The sequence below is a fragment of the Abrus precatorius genome, unplaced genomic scaffold (genome assembly GCF_003935025.1).
Source record: "Abrus precatorius isolate BTA unplaced genomic scaffold, Abrus_2018 Scaffold2, whole genome shotgun sequence".
NCBI lineage: Eukaryota > Viridiplantae > Streptophyta > Magnoliopsida > Fabales > Fabaceae > Abrus > Abrus precatorius.
In genome coordinates this window covers 25040675-25056645 of record NW_020874362.1, presented here as the reverse complement: position 1 = coordinate 25056645, position 15971 = coordinate 25040675, and the positions used below count along the sequence as shown (strand labels likewise).

The 15971-nt window shown below is 35.2% G+C and overlaps 4 protein-coding genes across 4 annotated transcripts; 2 read left to right on the top strand and 2 right to left on the bottom strand.

The window, feature by feature from the left end:
* Positions 1-2949: 2949 nt before the first annotated feature.
* LOC113857997 (ethylene-responsive transcription factor 4) lies at positions 2950-3970 on the bottom strand. Its single transcript, XM_027490382.1, has one exon. It carries the CDS (start codon positions 3907-3909, stop codon positions 3277-3279), a length of 633 nt encoding a protein of 210 aa, XP_027346183.1. The 5' UTR covers positions 3910-3970; the 3' UTR covers positions 2950-3276.
* A 2891-nt stretch (positions 3971-6861) lies between these two features.
* LOC113859678 (reticulon-like protein B18) lies at positions 6862-9438 on the top strand. Its single transcript, XM_027492390.1, has 8 exons — positions 6862-7345; positions 7759-7912; positions 8011-8085; positions 8189-8330; positions 8433-8502; positions 8754-8819; positions 8895-9017; positions 9263-9438. Exons 1-8 carry the CDS (start codon positions 6862-6864, stop codon positions 9436-9438), a joined length of 1290 nt encoding a protein of 429 aa, XP_027348191.1.
* Positions 9439-10164: 726 nt separating this feature from the next.
* On the bottom strand, positions 10165-11568 carry LOC113859677 (putative pentatricopeptide repeat-containing protein At1g10330). Its single transcript, XM_027492389.1, has one exon. The coding sequence runs from the start codon at positions 11566-11568 to the stop codon at positions 10165-10167; it is 1404 nt and encodes a 467-aa protein (XP_027348190.1).
* A 370-nt stretch (positions 11569-11938) lies between these two features.
* Positions 11939-15970, top strand: LOC113857745 (protein Mpv17). The gene is made up of 6 exons (XM_027489920.1): positions 11939-12196; positions 13089-13244; positions 13340-13472; positions 13573-13612; positions 15054-15190; positions 15277-15970. Exons 1-5 carry the CDS (start codon positions 11963-11965, stop codon positions 15139-15141), a joined length of 651 nt encoding a protein of 216 aa, XP_027345721.1. The 5' UTR covers positions 11939-11962; the 3' UTR covers positions 15142-15190; positions 15277-15970.
* Position 15971: the final 1 nt, after the last annotated feature.

Below are 15971 nucleotides of genomic sequence, written 5' to 3'. Positions count from 1 at the left end.
AATTAATCTAATCAATTTTCCTCATGCTACCAACACCACCAAAATAATCACATATCTTCAATCTCAATCACGCTGCTTATCAATTTTCCCAGCTAATCCGCATTTATGTTGCTGTCACCATTTAATAACTTTTTTACATTTCCAAATGTTTATTGTTTTTCTATTATTTTATCCATTTTATTAATACATTTTTAACTCTTATTAATAAAATTTTAAAACTACTTCTTTAAAATAACAACATCAACCGTGATGGTGATCCTAAAATTTTAGATTAGCATCAGCTTTTGTAAACGCAAAATCGATGCAAATGTATCGAAATTAATTTGACGCAAATGGACCTAAAATTTATTTATGTTTAATAAAATTGTTTCAGCAAAATATAAGTTAGTGTTATCTTAATCAATGTGCATTCCAATAATTAATTTTTTAAAATTCTAAACTAAACCAATGGTTATTAGCATCGGTTAAGATTGACATTAACACTAAGGTTGAGTATAGTTTCGGCCAAGCTAATATATATTTTTTTGTCTATAATAAAACTAACCCTGTCACTTTTTTAAATTTAGCATCAGTTTGATACCATTTTTTTAAACTTGGTGCTGGTTACATCAGTTTGTTCGTCTCTACCATCTTTTTTAAAATTTAGTGTCGGAGAAATTGTTACTTTTTTTTTTCCACAATAAATTCGACAGCGCCTAAATAATTAGTTTAAATGGCACATAACCATAGCTAGATCAAGGCTACCATTTTTTAAAATTTAGAGTTAGTGTAGTAGACACTTATTATTCCCCATAATCAATTTGTTAGTACTTAAATAAATAGTTTGAGTGAAACATAATGTTAATTTGTTGAATGCTATATTTTTTAAACTGTAGCATTTTACGCAGACTTCTTGTACTTATACTACATATGAATATACTATTATTAATTAATTACCAATGCTAATTGTTATTTTTATGTTTACGTCTTCTTTCTCGACTCATTTTTTCTTCTCTCGCCTAATTCTATAATTTTTTTTTTGTTATTTTTTTTCTTTCTTATTTCATTGGTTTCTCTCTCATTATCTTTTTCTCATTGTATTTTTGTTGTTCTCAGTGTCATTGTATATTGTTTATAATCTTATAATTTGAAGTATAAATGAGTTAAGAGTTTTTGAAGGTGATTAGGGAGATAATAATGAAAAGAGCTAAAGAGAGTAAAGAAGGCGTTGCACTTAATTAGGGTTACGAATGATGGAAGATTTGAAGTTTGATGTCATTTTAGAATTGATTAGATTCACTATAATCAAATGATTATTGAGCATTATTTCTATAGTAAAATCTGTTGTACCTTTACCGTCGAGAAGGTTTAATTTTACCTGTTACACATAAAATAATTGTTATTGTTGATTTTATAATAATAGATACTAAGTTTAGTAGTTTAGTTCAAATAATGTTAATACTTTGTAATCTTAAAGATATTAAAATAATCACAACCGTTAATAAAAGAAATAATCTAAAAAATATTAGAGTAATCATAACAATTAATCTAAAAATGGTATATAATATTTTCTCAATCTTAGCTAAACACTTATTACAATTTTTATTTATCTATTTATAACAATGCAACGGTAAAATACTCACACATAATCACGAAACAATCCATTAATAAAATATTATTACAACTTAATATTTAATTTTGAGTTTGAATATTTAAAAAGTATAATTATATTAAATACTTGAAAAGATTAAATCTAAATCCTACTCAATTCGAGTATGAATGTTTGATGTGTTATAAAAAAAAATCTGAAAAATAATTTTAATCAAATTTATTTAAATAAAATCACTATGTTAAAGACATTTTTTGTTAAACTTTTATTTAAAATCAAAATTCTAAATCACGTAGTAAGTTTCAATCCGAAGAATTGATCTTGCAGTTATATCCATAGGAACTACCCCAATAATGAAAAATAAAAAAAGATGGCCGTTTTTCAACCAGAGTACGGTGAGGCTTATGGGTATCATTAGGATGATTCTAGAAACCTATGATAAATTGTCAAAGTAAAACTGCCTGAAACATATTATGGCACTCCACTTATCGAACAAAGTGAATCATGATTAAGGGGCTGCTATGTTTTCAATTATTAGAAAATGAAAGTCTCGTATGGTCGCTTGAGATCATTATTAGCAGCATGCTTGGATTTTCTTGAATAGTTTACACAGATCAAATTTCGTTGGTAGTGGGCAATCCATATTTAATTATTTAATAATCACAATTAATTATGTTTATACACGGCATCAACTCTTATTGAAAATTAAAACCAGTCAGATCTTGAGTTGTAAACCATATTCAAAGCATAGTATATGATTTTAAAGCTATGCTGTCTCTTGTGTTTTATTATTTAATTTATGATCATTGTTGGTAACAAATACGAGAATGACCGTAATTTAATAACGCGTGATTTTTTAACATAAAAAACAGTAAGAAGGAAATAACACTTTCAACCAGACAAAACACTATTAGCATGTAAAAAGGCCAATCTAAATATTCAGGAAATTTCTACTAAACAAGAGTGTCAGGAAATTTCTCTAAAATGGTATGCCTTACCAACCAAACACAATTTTAGATTACTTCAGATAAATTCGAACTTGAATCCACGTGAGTTTGTTTAAGATCCTCCACCATTCTGTCGCCAAGTTTAATTTTTCAAATCTGAATTTGTAAGCCATATTCACACATGCCAATGTTGCATTCCAAAGCTGTGATGGTTCATATATTTCAATAGTTGTAGAAACACCCATAGTTTAACCTCAAACTTACACATCACACAAATTAAAAGACAAATTATTGTGTACACCAACCCAAGTTTTAAGTTGCGATTTACCCCGGAAAAACCAAATATTGGGTACATAACCCACAGTGGTGATTATTATTTTACATCAAAACAATAAAATAAAAAAGGAATTAGACAAGTGGATAGCAGAAATTTATATTAAAAGAAAATCATCATTAGCCAGAATTACATATCAGAGGTTACAGAAAATTATAACAGAGCTAAACAATTTCAGATCATGTTCTTTTGTCAATGGCAAAGAACTAAAAGAGCAGGAAATTAACTTATTTACATCAAAGGAAGTACTAATTAGCATCTAATCTAACCTGGAAATAACAGAAGATTAATCTTCCCAATATAAAAAATAAAGAAAGAAAACTTCTTCTTATCTTAGTCCTTTCTGCTGTCTACTTTTTTCTAAGCACGGTGTGAAGAATTTAAAAAATTAAAAAAGGGTTAAAAAATTAAGCATCCATGGGTGGAGCTAGGTTAAGATCAAGATTGAGTTCTCTTTTGGGTTGACAATCAACAACGGAGGACGAATCGGAATCGCTCTGAACCGCGCCGTTGAACTCGATCGGACCCGGTTCGAACCGGACAGGGAAGCGCTGAGCCAGAAACTCGGTCCGACCGGTCTGATCAAGAAAGAAAACCGGGCGAAGCGGAACGGGGTCGGCGCCGTGGAAAGCAAGGAGCTGGGGCTGGAGAGGGAGGAAGGGGAAGCGGTCCATGACGGCGGCGGCAAGTTCGCGAGGGCGCGTGGGTTCACGCTCCGGGGTGGCTGAGTCGACGGTGCTGCTCTGGCTGGGGCTGTCGCGGATAACGGTGTTGTTGTTGTTGCTGGAGGGGTGAGAATTAGAGGGGAAGTTGGTCTTGGCTTTGGGGCCGCGAAACTGGCGCGCGGCGGTGTCGTAGGCTTTGGCGGCTTCTTCGGCTGTGTCGAAGGTGCCGAGCCAGACGCGGCTCTTCTTAGTAGGGTCTCTTATTTCGGCGGCGTAGCGGCCCCATGGTCTCTTGCGCACCCCTCTGTAGTGAACTTCGTTGGCATTGTTGGGTTTCTTGTTCTTCACGGTTGGGTTCTTCTCCTTAGCCACCATGGCGAAAGAAATGTACTACTAACGATGAGAGCGAAAGGAGTTACGGGTGTTTGCGTAGTGGTGTGTCTTTTGATATGTGGGGTGGGGTATATATATATTATACGGTGCCGGTTTGGGATAGTTTTCATTTTAATTATTATTTTTAAATATATGAGAGAAAGAGGAAGGTGCAGTCAAAGATGTGTGAGTGTGGAGCAGAGACGCCGCCCAAAGGAAAGAGAGAGATAATGCAACGGTGTTGGGGGGTTACGTGGCACGCGGGAATTTCGAGACAAGCGGCGAAGGTGGGCCTTCATGCGTGCCGGCTATTAACCTAATGGGCCGTTTTTTCGGCTCACCTTCTCCTCATCCGCACACGCTTAACCCTTTTCTGGTTAGTACGATTATTTTTTCAATAAATCTTATCATTATATATTTTGATTATCATAACGTGTTATTGTATAATAATATTTTGGAAAATAAAATTAAAGTGTTGGAACGCGCTTTTGCACAAGGGGTGAAAGTTGAAAGCAAAAGCAATGACTGGGTCTAAATGAACTTCTCAACAAGTGTCAGTGTTGAAGGGTACATGGGCCTCTCTCTCCTTATCATAATAATTTAATTTCATTAGAACTAGGAAGTGCTTTTGAATCGTTCTTTGAGACAGTTTGGGGAATGGGGAGTGAACCTGACCACTAGGAACGTGTACACGCGTCACTGTCTTTCTCTTGACGCGTCCTTTGAAACCTCATCATCTTTGTTTTGGTGCCTGCCACCCGCATCCAAAATCGCGTCCCTGTCCCTCTCCCACTCGTTAAATAACGAAACGCCGTCTGCGCTCCCTCACTTCCGTCAAATCGCGTCGCGCGTGCAGATATCGACCTACTTTCATCTGCCGTTTCTGACCACACGATTTGGGAGATGGGACAATCAGACGCGCTCTGCGGGACTTGAAAGCGAGTCGCGAATCGTAATCTTGCTTAAACCAAGAAAACTGCGCTTGAAATAGTGATTAGTGACTTGTGCTTGAAAAGGCAACACGGATTAGGGGAGTGGGTTTTTTCTGGTACATGGATTACGCAATGGTTTAAGGAAGTAACTCTCTTTCTTTCGGTTTTCAAACTTTTCCCACTGTTACCGCTATGGGTAGTTGAAATTTGACATATATACCTAATAAAGCTGCATATTTACACCATAAAAAAAGGTAATAAAGCGTGCCATTTTCCTTTAAAAATACAAGCTGCATATATCATATTTCCTTCTTTTTTTTCAATTTTTTATGTTGATATGTGTGACATAATCAAAGCGTAGGTATATAAAACAATAATGAATGTTGACAGTACAGATACTATACATGAACCTGTTGTCCGATTCTGCAGATTCTGCTTCGAGAGATCTCTTGGAATTTGTAGTTAGAATAACATGTAATTTTTCGGTCACAATCAATATTCCATTATTTTCTAATTTCTACGCTGCAGAAGATTATGTACTTTTCTCTGGCCTTGTTTATGAGCCCAAGGATTTTGTTATCAGTGTAAATATTGTGCTTGGTTTTTACTGTAATCTTCTGTACGTTATGGGATTTTATCATAATACTTCAGCTCTTTGTTACTTTTTTTTTTTTTGTTGAGATTCATTAAATTGTAGGCAGATAACTGTTTATGTGAAAGTTTAAGAAAATGAAAGTCCATGTTCAATTAATTATCTTATGAAATGAAAAAAAAGAGTTATTATACATTTCATGGCTTCATGCACTAAGTGATAAATAGAAAAAACAATTATGTCAACCTTCATTTTTAAGCCTAAATTTAACCATTTTAAAACAATATTTTTTTTTTTATCAAAAAAGTGTTTATTATATTAAAATTATAGAATGAGATAATTTTTTAATACAAATTTATTATTATTAATTGCTTGACTCTCTCATCTGAGAATTGATATTAATATTTTTTTAATATAAAATGTAAGAAATACAATGATCAATGAAATACAATAGAAAAAATTAATAAAAAAATACAGAAGATGTAAAAGGTAAAATTATACAGTTATACTGTTTTTTCTTTGTCTTTTTTGGGTCAAGAGTGTATTGTGCGAATGTAATGTAAACAAGAGAAGATAGAAGCTAATTTTGAGGCCCATTAAAACCAGTCTAATGTTTGTGGAAGAGCAATGCAGATTTGGGCCTTTCAAATGCTATGCATCCATCCTTATTGGATTTTAACATTTTGGATCTAAAGTGAACCAACTATTGCGAAGGTTCGCATTATGCCCACATCAAAATAAGAGTCAACTTTGACCCAATAAATAAATAAAAATTTTGGAAAAAGATAGACTTTAACTCTTGCTGCATTAACTACTAAAAGAACAAAACAGTTAATTTTAACTTAGCAGGACACTACATTAATTTGTAAAAGAAAAACAAATACTACTGCATTTGAAGAAGATTATTTCTATCATGTGATGTAATAAGATTTTATTAAAAATTAAATTAGTAAAAGTTTTTCTAACATGTCAAAATGAAGTACATGAAAATAAATTATAAAATTCAATATATTGTATTTAATTTCTTAAAATTTGTAATTTATTATGAATAAGTTCTTATTGACAAAACTCAAACTATTCCAATTACCTTCAATGAAAATGCAGGAGGAGCTCCATGATAACTTGGTGATGTGTGTGACCTTATGATGAACTCCACTAACACAAAAGTGTGAAACAGCAACTTAAAGAAGAGAACCATTCTTAACTTTATTTAGCAAATTAACCGTTAAAGGTGGCGGTCCCACGTCACCGCTAGATTTGAAAAAAGCGACAACAATACAAAACGACGTGTTTCTCCAACGGCTAACATGTCTCTGTCTGCAACACTCTTCATTCAATAAACCACACTGAACTGAACTCAACTCAACTCCAACCTAACATCAACATAACTTCACCACTCTCAGAGACTCTCTATTCACACTCACATCGATGATGGATTGTTTCTCTTCCCCTTATCTTCATCACCGCCACAACAGGTCACGAGCCAAGTCGTCTTCTTCTTCTCGGCTGACACGTGTCGGTGAAAACGGAACGGTGGAACCCATTCGAATGTCGCTGGATTTGGTTCCTTCACCCAGCGTGCCTGCAAAGCCTTCGTCCCCTTCTCCACTCTCTCTTCTGCGATCTCCCACAAACTCTCTTCCTGTCAGAGATTTTCTTCTTCTGTCTCCTTCTTCCGTGAGGAGGTCTCACTCCAAGGCTCGCTTCGACGAGGAGGTGGCGGAGGGCGGCGGAGTGCGGCGGCGGTGCAAGAGCAGAGCAGCGGCGTCGCCGAGGAGTTTGCGGAGGTGGAGGCGGGAAGAGAAGGAGGCGGAGGAAAGTGTAAAACAACAGAGGAAGAGGAGACAAAGTGGAAGAGCGAAGAAGGAAAAACTCAGCTTGGTCCCTTTTCTACCACCTTCAATTTCATCTCCAAGTATGTTTTCTCTTCTATTCATTTTTTTATTTCTGAAAGTAAAGTAGCTAGTTTTGCAATATTCTCATTTTTAATCTTTATTTTTACTTAATGTTATTTACGAATTTCAATCCTTTTATGTTATTAATATGATATAATATTTTCTACTAATTCTGGTTTTAATAAAATAAAAAATAATAATTAGTGAAAATTTTCTAAAATGAATAACATTGGGCGTCCTTTGTAAGAATTAATTTAGCTAATTTTATGATCCTTAAAAACTAAAATGAGATTTTTGAGTTTTGATTAGACTAATAGATAAATTTCTGGGAGTAGATTTGGAGGTTTACTCTCATTTGTTGTCTATTTATTTTGGTTTCATTCAATTTTACTTTGAAGCAAAGAATAAATTGGTGTGTTACTTTGGTGTTCAGAAGTTGAAGAAGAGAATGGAGGTGATCTAGATCGTGTTGGGGCGTTGCTCACTGATTTGATAATGTGGAGAGATGTTTCAAAATCGACCCTTTGGTTTGGTTTTGGCTCTCTTTGTTTCTTGTCTTCTTGCTTCACTAAAGGACTCAACTTCAGGTCTCTCTCTTTGTGCTTCTCTTTGTGTTGTTGTATGCGGCTCTCCCTTCTGCACAGTAGTACAAGAGTCTGAGATATTCTAGTTCTTCTTATTTCAGCATTTTCTCCGCCATATCAAGATTGGCAATTCTCTTGTTGGGTGTTTCATTCTTCTCAAATTCAGTTTGTCAAAGGTTACACAAATTTACTTTGTCAAAATGTTATTTTTTCTTCTATGCTGTCCTAGTTTTGGATTTGAATGAATGTACTTAAGGATTTGCATTTGTGTGTATTCAGAAACCAGGTTGAGAAAGGGGGTTATGCCAAACTGAAAGAAGATGACATTTTACGTCTTGCAAAATTGATTCTTCCTGCTTTGAATTTTGCATTTTCAAGGACTAGAGAGCTGTTCTCAGGAGAACCGTGCATGACCCTCAAAGTAATCCCTGCTACCAAAATTGTTGGTTTTTTAACGAGTGTAAAATTTTTTTAGTGTTGGTTTACACCATCAGCTTTTCCATCTTCTCTTTTTTGGTTGCAGGTAGCTCCTTTCCTTCTACTAGGAGCGGAGTATGGCCATCTTATTACAATTTGGAGGCTCTGTGCCATTGGTGAGGACATCATTTTTAGTTAGCATTATCATTTTTTTAAGAGTTAATTATAATACAATGTCATCAACTAATTAATAATTAATTCTAAATATGACTTTTAAAGTAATAATTATAAAAGTCAACAATTTTTAATTATATGACAATCTATTATTGAAATTATACTGTCAGTGTATTGCAATTATTATTTTATAATTATATTTTAGTTCTAATAGTACATTTCTTGCCAACTTGCTAAATATATATATGAGCAGGATTTTTTGTCAGCTTCAGTGCACCAAAGCTTTATTCTTGTTACTCTGCACAGATAAACCAGCGAGGTATAATTCCACCCTCTTTATCACATTTGTAGGACTATCCACCTTTTTATACTAAAATAAGGTTTTATTATGTAGTTGAGTGCTTGAAATTGCGGTTGTTGGACACATGGGGCGCTTGCACTCACAAGAAGATTGTGGTCGCATCGGTTCTTATTACCTTCTGGAATCTATCTACTATAAAGACTAGAATCTTTACAGGTAATTCTCTAGCAAGCCACTTGTTTAAGTAATTTTCACACAAGTTCAGACCATGATATACTATTTAAGCATCAACAGTATCCAAGATTATAAGTATTCATCTCATCTAGCTTGGAATATAAAACAATGTTTTACATTATGAGAGATTTTTGTACACATTTCCTCGGTAGCATGTGATTGTAGCATGTGCATTTGTCAACAGTGTGACTGAGAGTATATTCTTATGATTTAATTTTGTTTTGCAGCGTTTATATTGCTTGTAATACTCAGATATTTTCGGCAAAATGTCATGCAACAAGTAGAAGATGGAGAAGCACAAGTGGCAGAGAAGGAACAGCTGCAAGCAATGGTGGTGGCAGAAGATGAGGAAGAGGAACCACAGCAGGCATTAGTAGTTGCTGAACAACAGCGCCAATGCTAGTATCTTGCACCACCTCACATATGGGACATTTCTTTGTAGTTATAGCTTAAAAATAAAATTCTTTCATAGTCAGCCAGTGTTTAATATTTGTTAAAGGTCTATATAATCATAAGGCATTCTATAGTCATAGGTGAGAGCCTGTTGCCCAAATGTATTCTTTCATTTCTGGACCCTTAGCACGACTATATGTATCTTGCACACCTGTACACGGCGCATTTCTTTGTAGTAGCTAGGTGAAAAATAAAAAATGCTGTTTCATTGCACAAATTGATTGAAGTTAGTGCACAAATGAACGCATTAATTCATGTACATGTACTAATTTGAGTAAACTAAGATAATTCGACAGTGAGAAACTTCTTACCCTACACCTCTATAGGCGAGGCATTTCTTCATAGTCAGCCCATGTTCAATATTTGAACAAATTTATTAAACTGTGATTCTCTGAAATATTCAACAGTGAGAAGCTTCAAGTTTGCTTCACGACCACTCCTTTCCTGGCAATTTGTATCAATGACGATATAGCAATTGGATCAATGTTTGCATGAAGGCTGTAAGGATATGCCCCTCTACTTTTTTTTCTTGGGCTTCAGAGATTTTCTTTTATTTCCTCTTCAGTGTATTAGTTGTGTCCCACACCACACCTTAAGATCTGCCTCTCATGAAGTTGGAGTTTTACCTGTATTGAACAGAGCACAAGCTGAAAAAAGAAGGAAAAAAAAATTATGTCTAGTGAACCACACTGTATGCTGGAATTTTCTGAATTCCAGCATCCATTATTTCTTTCCTCAGATCAGCAGCATGATCCCATCTTTCTTTCTCAGCATTCATGCTTGACAATAAAACATACTGGCCACAGTGTTGTGTCTGCAGTTTAAGCACCTTCTTTCCAATTTCTTCTCCGAGTTCAGCAGCTCCATGAATCCTACAAGCACCCAAAAAGGCTCTCAAAACAGTTGCATCGGGCTCAAAAGGCATGTTTCTTATGATGTCAGCTGCTTCCTGGATATACCCGGCTCTACCCAAAAGATCAATCACACAGCCATAGTGCTTCATTATCGGCACTACTTGAAAGTCATGCAACATTGATCGAAACAACTCCAACCCTTCCATAACAAACTTTGCTCGAGAACATGCTGTAAGAACTGCCACAAAAGTAATGCCATTTGGTTGCAACCCTTGAAGCTTCATCTCCTCAAACATGTCCAAAGCCTCCTTCTCTCTACCATTTGAAGCCAGTGAAGAAATTATTGCATTCCAAGTGCATACTTCCCTTGAAACCATTACTCTGAATACATTCTCAGCATAATTCAAACACCCCATCTTCCCATAAAGATTTATCAATGAAGTTCCCACAAAAACCCCCAACTTGACCTCATTCATCACCACATATCCTTGAACTTGCTTTCCACAATCAAGAGCCGCTTTACCATCCAAACTGGCACAAGAAGATAACACACAAACACAAGTAGCCTCATTAGGCTTCACAACACCGTCCATCACATCCTTATGACTCATCATCTTCCCAAAAAACCTTATTGCAGCACCAAAATTCCCATTCAAAGCAAAACCATTCACAACAGTTGTCCAAGATACAACATCCCTTTGGGGCATGCCTTCAAGCAATGACACAGCAGCCTCCATGTCCCCATTCATGGAAAAAGCATTAAGCATTGCATTGCATGCAACAATGCAAAACATGGGAACTTCCTCAAACACTCTGTGTGCATCAGCAAGGCGGTTGTTTCTTGCATAGAGGGCAAGAAGAGTGGAGAGAATGAAGGTGTCAGATAAGAGTCCGCGCTTGAGGGCTTGTGAGTGAAGGGTAGTGCCCAAAGGAAGAGTGGAAGATTTGAGAAGGGAAGGAAAAGTGTGACTATTGGGTGGGGCTTGGTTTGCAAGCATGTGAGAGAAAAGGAGAAGAGCCTTATTATGGTTGTGAATGTGATAGGCTCCGATGAGGGCATTGTAGAGAAGGGTAGGCATCCATTTGTGTTGTGATGATGATGGAGCATTTGAGTGATGAATGAGGTGGCCATTGGTGATTATAAGAGAATGGATTTGCTTCATTTGTTTTGGGAACTTATTGCAACGTTGTGCAAGTTGCAACAAACACTCACCTGGATAACTCATGACACTTAACTCTAAACAGAAAGTTAGAGACCCAATTGAGGAATTGGAGAAAGCTCGTTCCTTTTGGTCTTGAATTGCGTTTAGAAACCAGAAAAATTCAATAATCATTACTTTTGAAAGGGGCTTACTTAGTTACAACGTGAAATTCTGAGAAAAAGGACAACAAAGAAAAGAATAATTGGTGTAGAACCAGTTGAGGAATTGGAGGAAGCTCGTTGCTTTTGGTGTTGAATTGCATTTTAGAACCAGAAAAGTTAGACTTTTTATTATTTTTTTCAATTTAGAACCTAAAAAAGTTGAATATGAAACGGTGCGTTTTCATGTTTTAAGGTCCTATGTCAGTGTCATGCTATAAAAGCGATAAAATCGAGTGTTTTGGTGGTATTATCGGAAAATGGATACGATTGGAAGTGGGCGCTGGGGTTTGTGGAATTGGAATCCCTTGCCGCAGTCTCAACGGCGTCGTTTTCGCTCCAAATCAGGTTCGGCGGGTTCAACTGGCGGAGGCGGTTACCGGTTTCCGGTGAAGCAGGCGGTGACTGCCGCCTCACTCGCCCTTACCGGAGATACAATCGCTCAGCTCAGAGACCGTTGGAAAAAAGCAAAGAGTGGTGACGGCGTCTCTCAGGTAAGTAGAATTAGAATATTTTAACTTGGAGATTGTTGATTCAATGGATAATGGTAGGAGATGGCATTTTCACATTATCAATTAAAATACAGGGGGAAAAAAGTGAATTTTAATTGGGAATTTTATGATTGAAAGATGACATTTCACACTCTTTAGGTTGTTTACACCTTAGGGGAGTTGAGGGGAATAGGAAGGAGAAAGAGAGAGAGAGAGAGAGAAGAATAGATGAGATGAAAAATGAAGAGAGTGATAGACTAAGGTGTAAAATTTTAAAGCATGAAAACTTCTGATACGTTGTTGAAAATTTGAGTTGCTTCTTTGAATTTGAAAGGAATTCTTACATTTTTAGGGCTCTTTTGCTTTTCTTCTAGTTCATTGATTTTTGCCAACTCTACCTCGGGTCTCGTAATTGGTCCTAAGGAGGATTGTTGTGATAGACAATCAACAATACATGTAAAATAACTAAAATTTATCAAAACCCATGCACGGATCACTTACGCTAAAATTTGATTTTTAATGGAGTTCAATAGCTGTGTTATTTAGGTAGCTGACTTTACTTTTATTGTTATTGATTGATTTTTGCACTTTCAATAATCTACCACACTTTTAAAGGAAATGGGATTATAGTCTTGTATTATGAGTAAATATATAATATGGTTTTCTTTCATCTATACAATTTGGTTTTCAAAAGGTGAACTTATTTAGCAAGTTGAGAATTGTATTTATGTATTATTGGTTGCAATTTGTTACTGTATCATCTGTTAGAAACCCAGTGCAATGTGTTTTTGTCACGTTGAGATGGATGGTGGATGAGAGTAGCTGTGTTTTTCTTTGCAATAATAATGCATATAGATACTTGGTGTTCCTTATTAACCAAAAAAGGTTCTTTTAGGATGTGTTATGGAGCCAACTTTCAGACCATGATTGGCTACGAGCTCTGCGAATGATTTCCTATGGATTCCTTTTCTATGGCCCTGGTTCTTATGCCTGGTATCAGTGTCTTGATCACTTTCTCCCCAAACCAACGGTGCAGAACTTAATGCTAAAGGTATTATTCTTCATTTATAACTATTTATTTTAGAAGCAAGGAGCAGTTCAGGATTGTGATACCTTATAATTTCTCTATTTCTTCCCTTTTGATAGGTTTTACTAAATCAGATTGTGTTAGGTCCATGCGTTATTGCTGTTGTTTTTGCATGGAATAATTTATGGCAAAAGAAGCTCTCTGAGCTTCCAGAAAAATACAGAAGGGATGCTTTTCCAACTTTACTTTATGGTACAAACTTCATTGTATAATTAATATTTGTCATAATAACTTGTTGATGGTTATTTCATATGGGTTGATGCCTACCTTTTTGTCTGATTTGTCTGTACAGGATTTAGATTCTGGATTCCAGTCAGCGTGTTAAATTTCTGGTGCGCGTTTTCTATCCTCAATTAAATTTTCTATTCATGTTTATGCATTTTCCCTCTTTTATCAAGTTGAGAGTGTGTCTTTGGAAAGCCTAATAACAATTTGAACACAACATTTTCTTTCCAAGTTTCCATAAAAGAAATGCTCTTTTATAAACAAGAGAAAGACATTTCCATCCTTTTAGAACCAAAAAATTTTAAACCTGAGCATTGGACAAATTCATTCCTAAACTCCTTTGTAGAACAAGTGATTTTTACCTATCAAATACCCCTGGCAGTGCCGGGAAATGATGAAAGCTTGATACCTTTACACCATAATATTGCTACTTAATCTCATTCAATATTCAGATATGTCCGGTTATTCCAAATGCCTTTATAGGAACGGCTGTTAAGGGAATTTAAGGATTAAATGAGTTCTTGTTGAATTTATGCAACAATGACATGATTAATTAAATTGGCAATGCCATGACCACGTATGCAAAATGGTCGTAAATCATGCATGTGAAGTTTCTCCTCTAATGCACTTGCTTCAATGAAACCAATGTTGAAAAAACTAGACTGGTGAAAGTCGAATGATCACCGAACTGGTGAAAATCAATAGTGAAGAACTAATTTGAACATATTGTTTTATTTTTTAATTCAACCAAAAACAGTTTTATTAAATAAAGGCTCAATGCCAAGTTACAAAGGCCTACATATGTTCTATGTATAGATTGTTATCATTTAGCTGTGTTTTTTTTCGGCTGCAAGACAATAAGATGTACAATATGGTTATCTTATGCTAGTTTAAATTTATTGTGAGCGGATTGAAAAAGAATTGCCTCACCTGCGAGAACATGGAATTACTTTATGGTTTTCAGTAGATGATCTCCTCATTCCTGTCTCACAAAACTGATATTTGCTGATGTTTCTGGGGCTTCCACACCCTGCAATGCTTCTTCTGTTTAGCTTTTTCCCGATTTTGGGCATTGGCCACTTTTATGTACCAAAAAGATTTCTTTTACTTACAATTTCTTATACTTTTATGCTCTTTTATTACTTATTATATTAGAAATATTAAAAATATATATTTAATCATCAAATGGTACAACCATGGTTTAATCAGAGTTAGAACAATGAATAATAAACTAATTGCTTCGCCAGTTCAACGGTCTTGTAAGTTGAAGTGATAGAATCTTACCCAATTAGGCAATATTCAATTGACAATTTAGCTGCATATGTCTATCTATAAGTATGCCTCTTATCTTGCTCGTTGATGCTTGGGTTTAAAAGCTCCTATACATTGTGATGTTGTTCTACGGGGATAACTGTGATGGATTCTTCTAATTTGGAGCATACATTCGATAGCTTTCAAATATCTTAATTACAATCTAGTTAATTATTATTTGAATTGTTAAGATCACAAGTCTTACATTCCTTGGCTATTTTCATGGTGTATGTATAGGGTGGTGCCTCTTCAAGCTCGAGTGGCTTTCATGTCAATGGGCTCAATATTTTGGAATTTCTTCTTGTCATCAACAATGAGCAAGTAAAATGCATGGTTTACCAGCACTTTGCATTGTTTGCAATTTTCACCACGAGGTATGTTATGAATGCACGCCTGATTATTTTTCACCTTTTATAATTTGAGTGGTTACAACTTATAACATCAAGTCTCGTCTTTATAGATTAATCAGAGTATAATGGTTTTGGATGAGGAAAGTTGGGAGGATGAGTTATGACTTGGATGATACCATTTGTGTTCCATGCAGAAGATTTTGCACCGCTGAAAAACTTATGATTTCAAAGAACACTACATTTTTCCTTCATTGCTGAGAATTGTAAAATTGAATTCGCTTTCATATGAAAAGTAACAGTGTGTAGGTGTTAGCTTTCAAGAAGGAATAATATTTGGGATAATTTTTGTACGTTCTTATGGATAATTGTTGAATCTGATTATCAGAAGACCGTAATAATGAGCACAGCCAGTTTTAGGCGTTCTGTTGTTTGAACAAAGTTATGCAAAAAATATTTTTAAATATTATTACATATATTAATTTTCAATTGTTCAAATAACAAAATTGGTAAGTGCCACCCTTGGGAGTGCTTTTGTTTATTAGAATGCTCCGTGGAATCTTTGTGTGTGTCCCATTTATAGGAGGGGAGCTACGCCTCATTTTCATTTTTAAGATCTGTAACCGTATGAGCTTTTGTTTTGCTGGATAATAGTTGTTTCATTTATTGAACTTTTTGTTGTACAAACGAAATAAAGACCACGCAAGTCGTTGATTGGGATCATAAAAATGATCCCATGTGGGCAATACGTGAACAAAAGTGTTAATTTTTTTGTTTTGGTGATATAACATAAAGATAAATCAGAGGA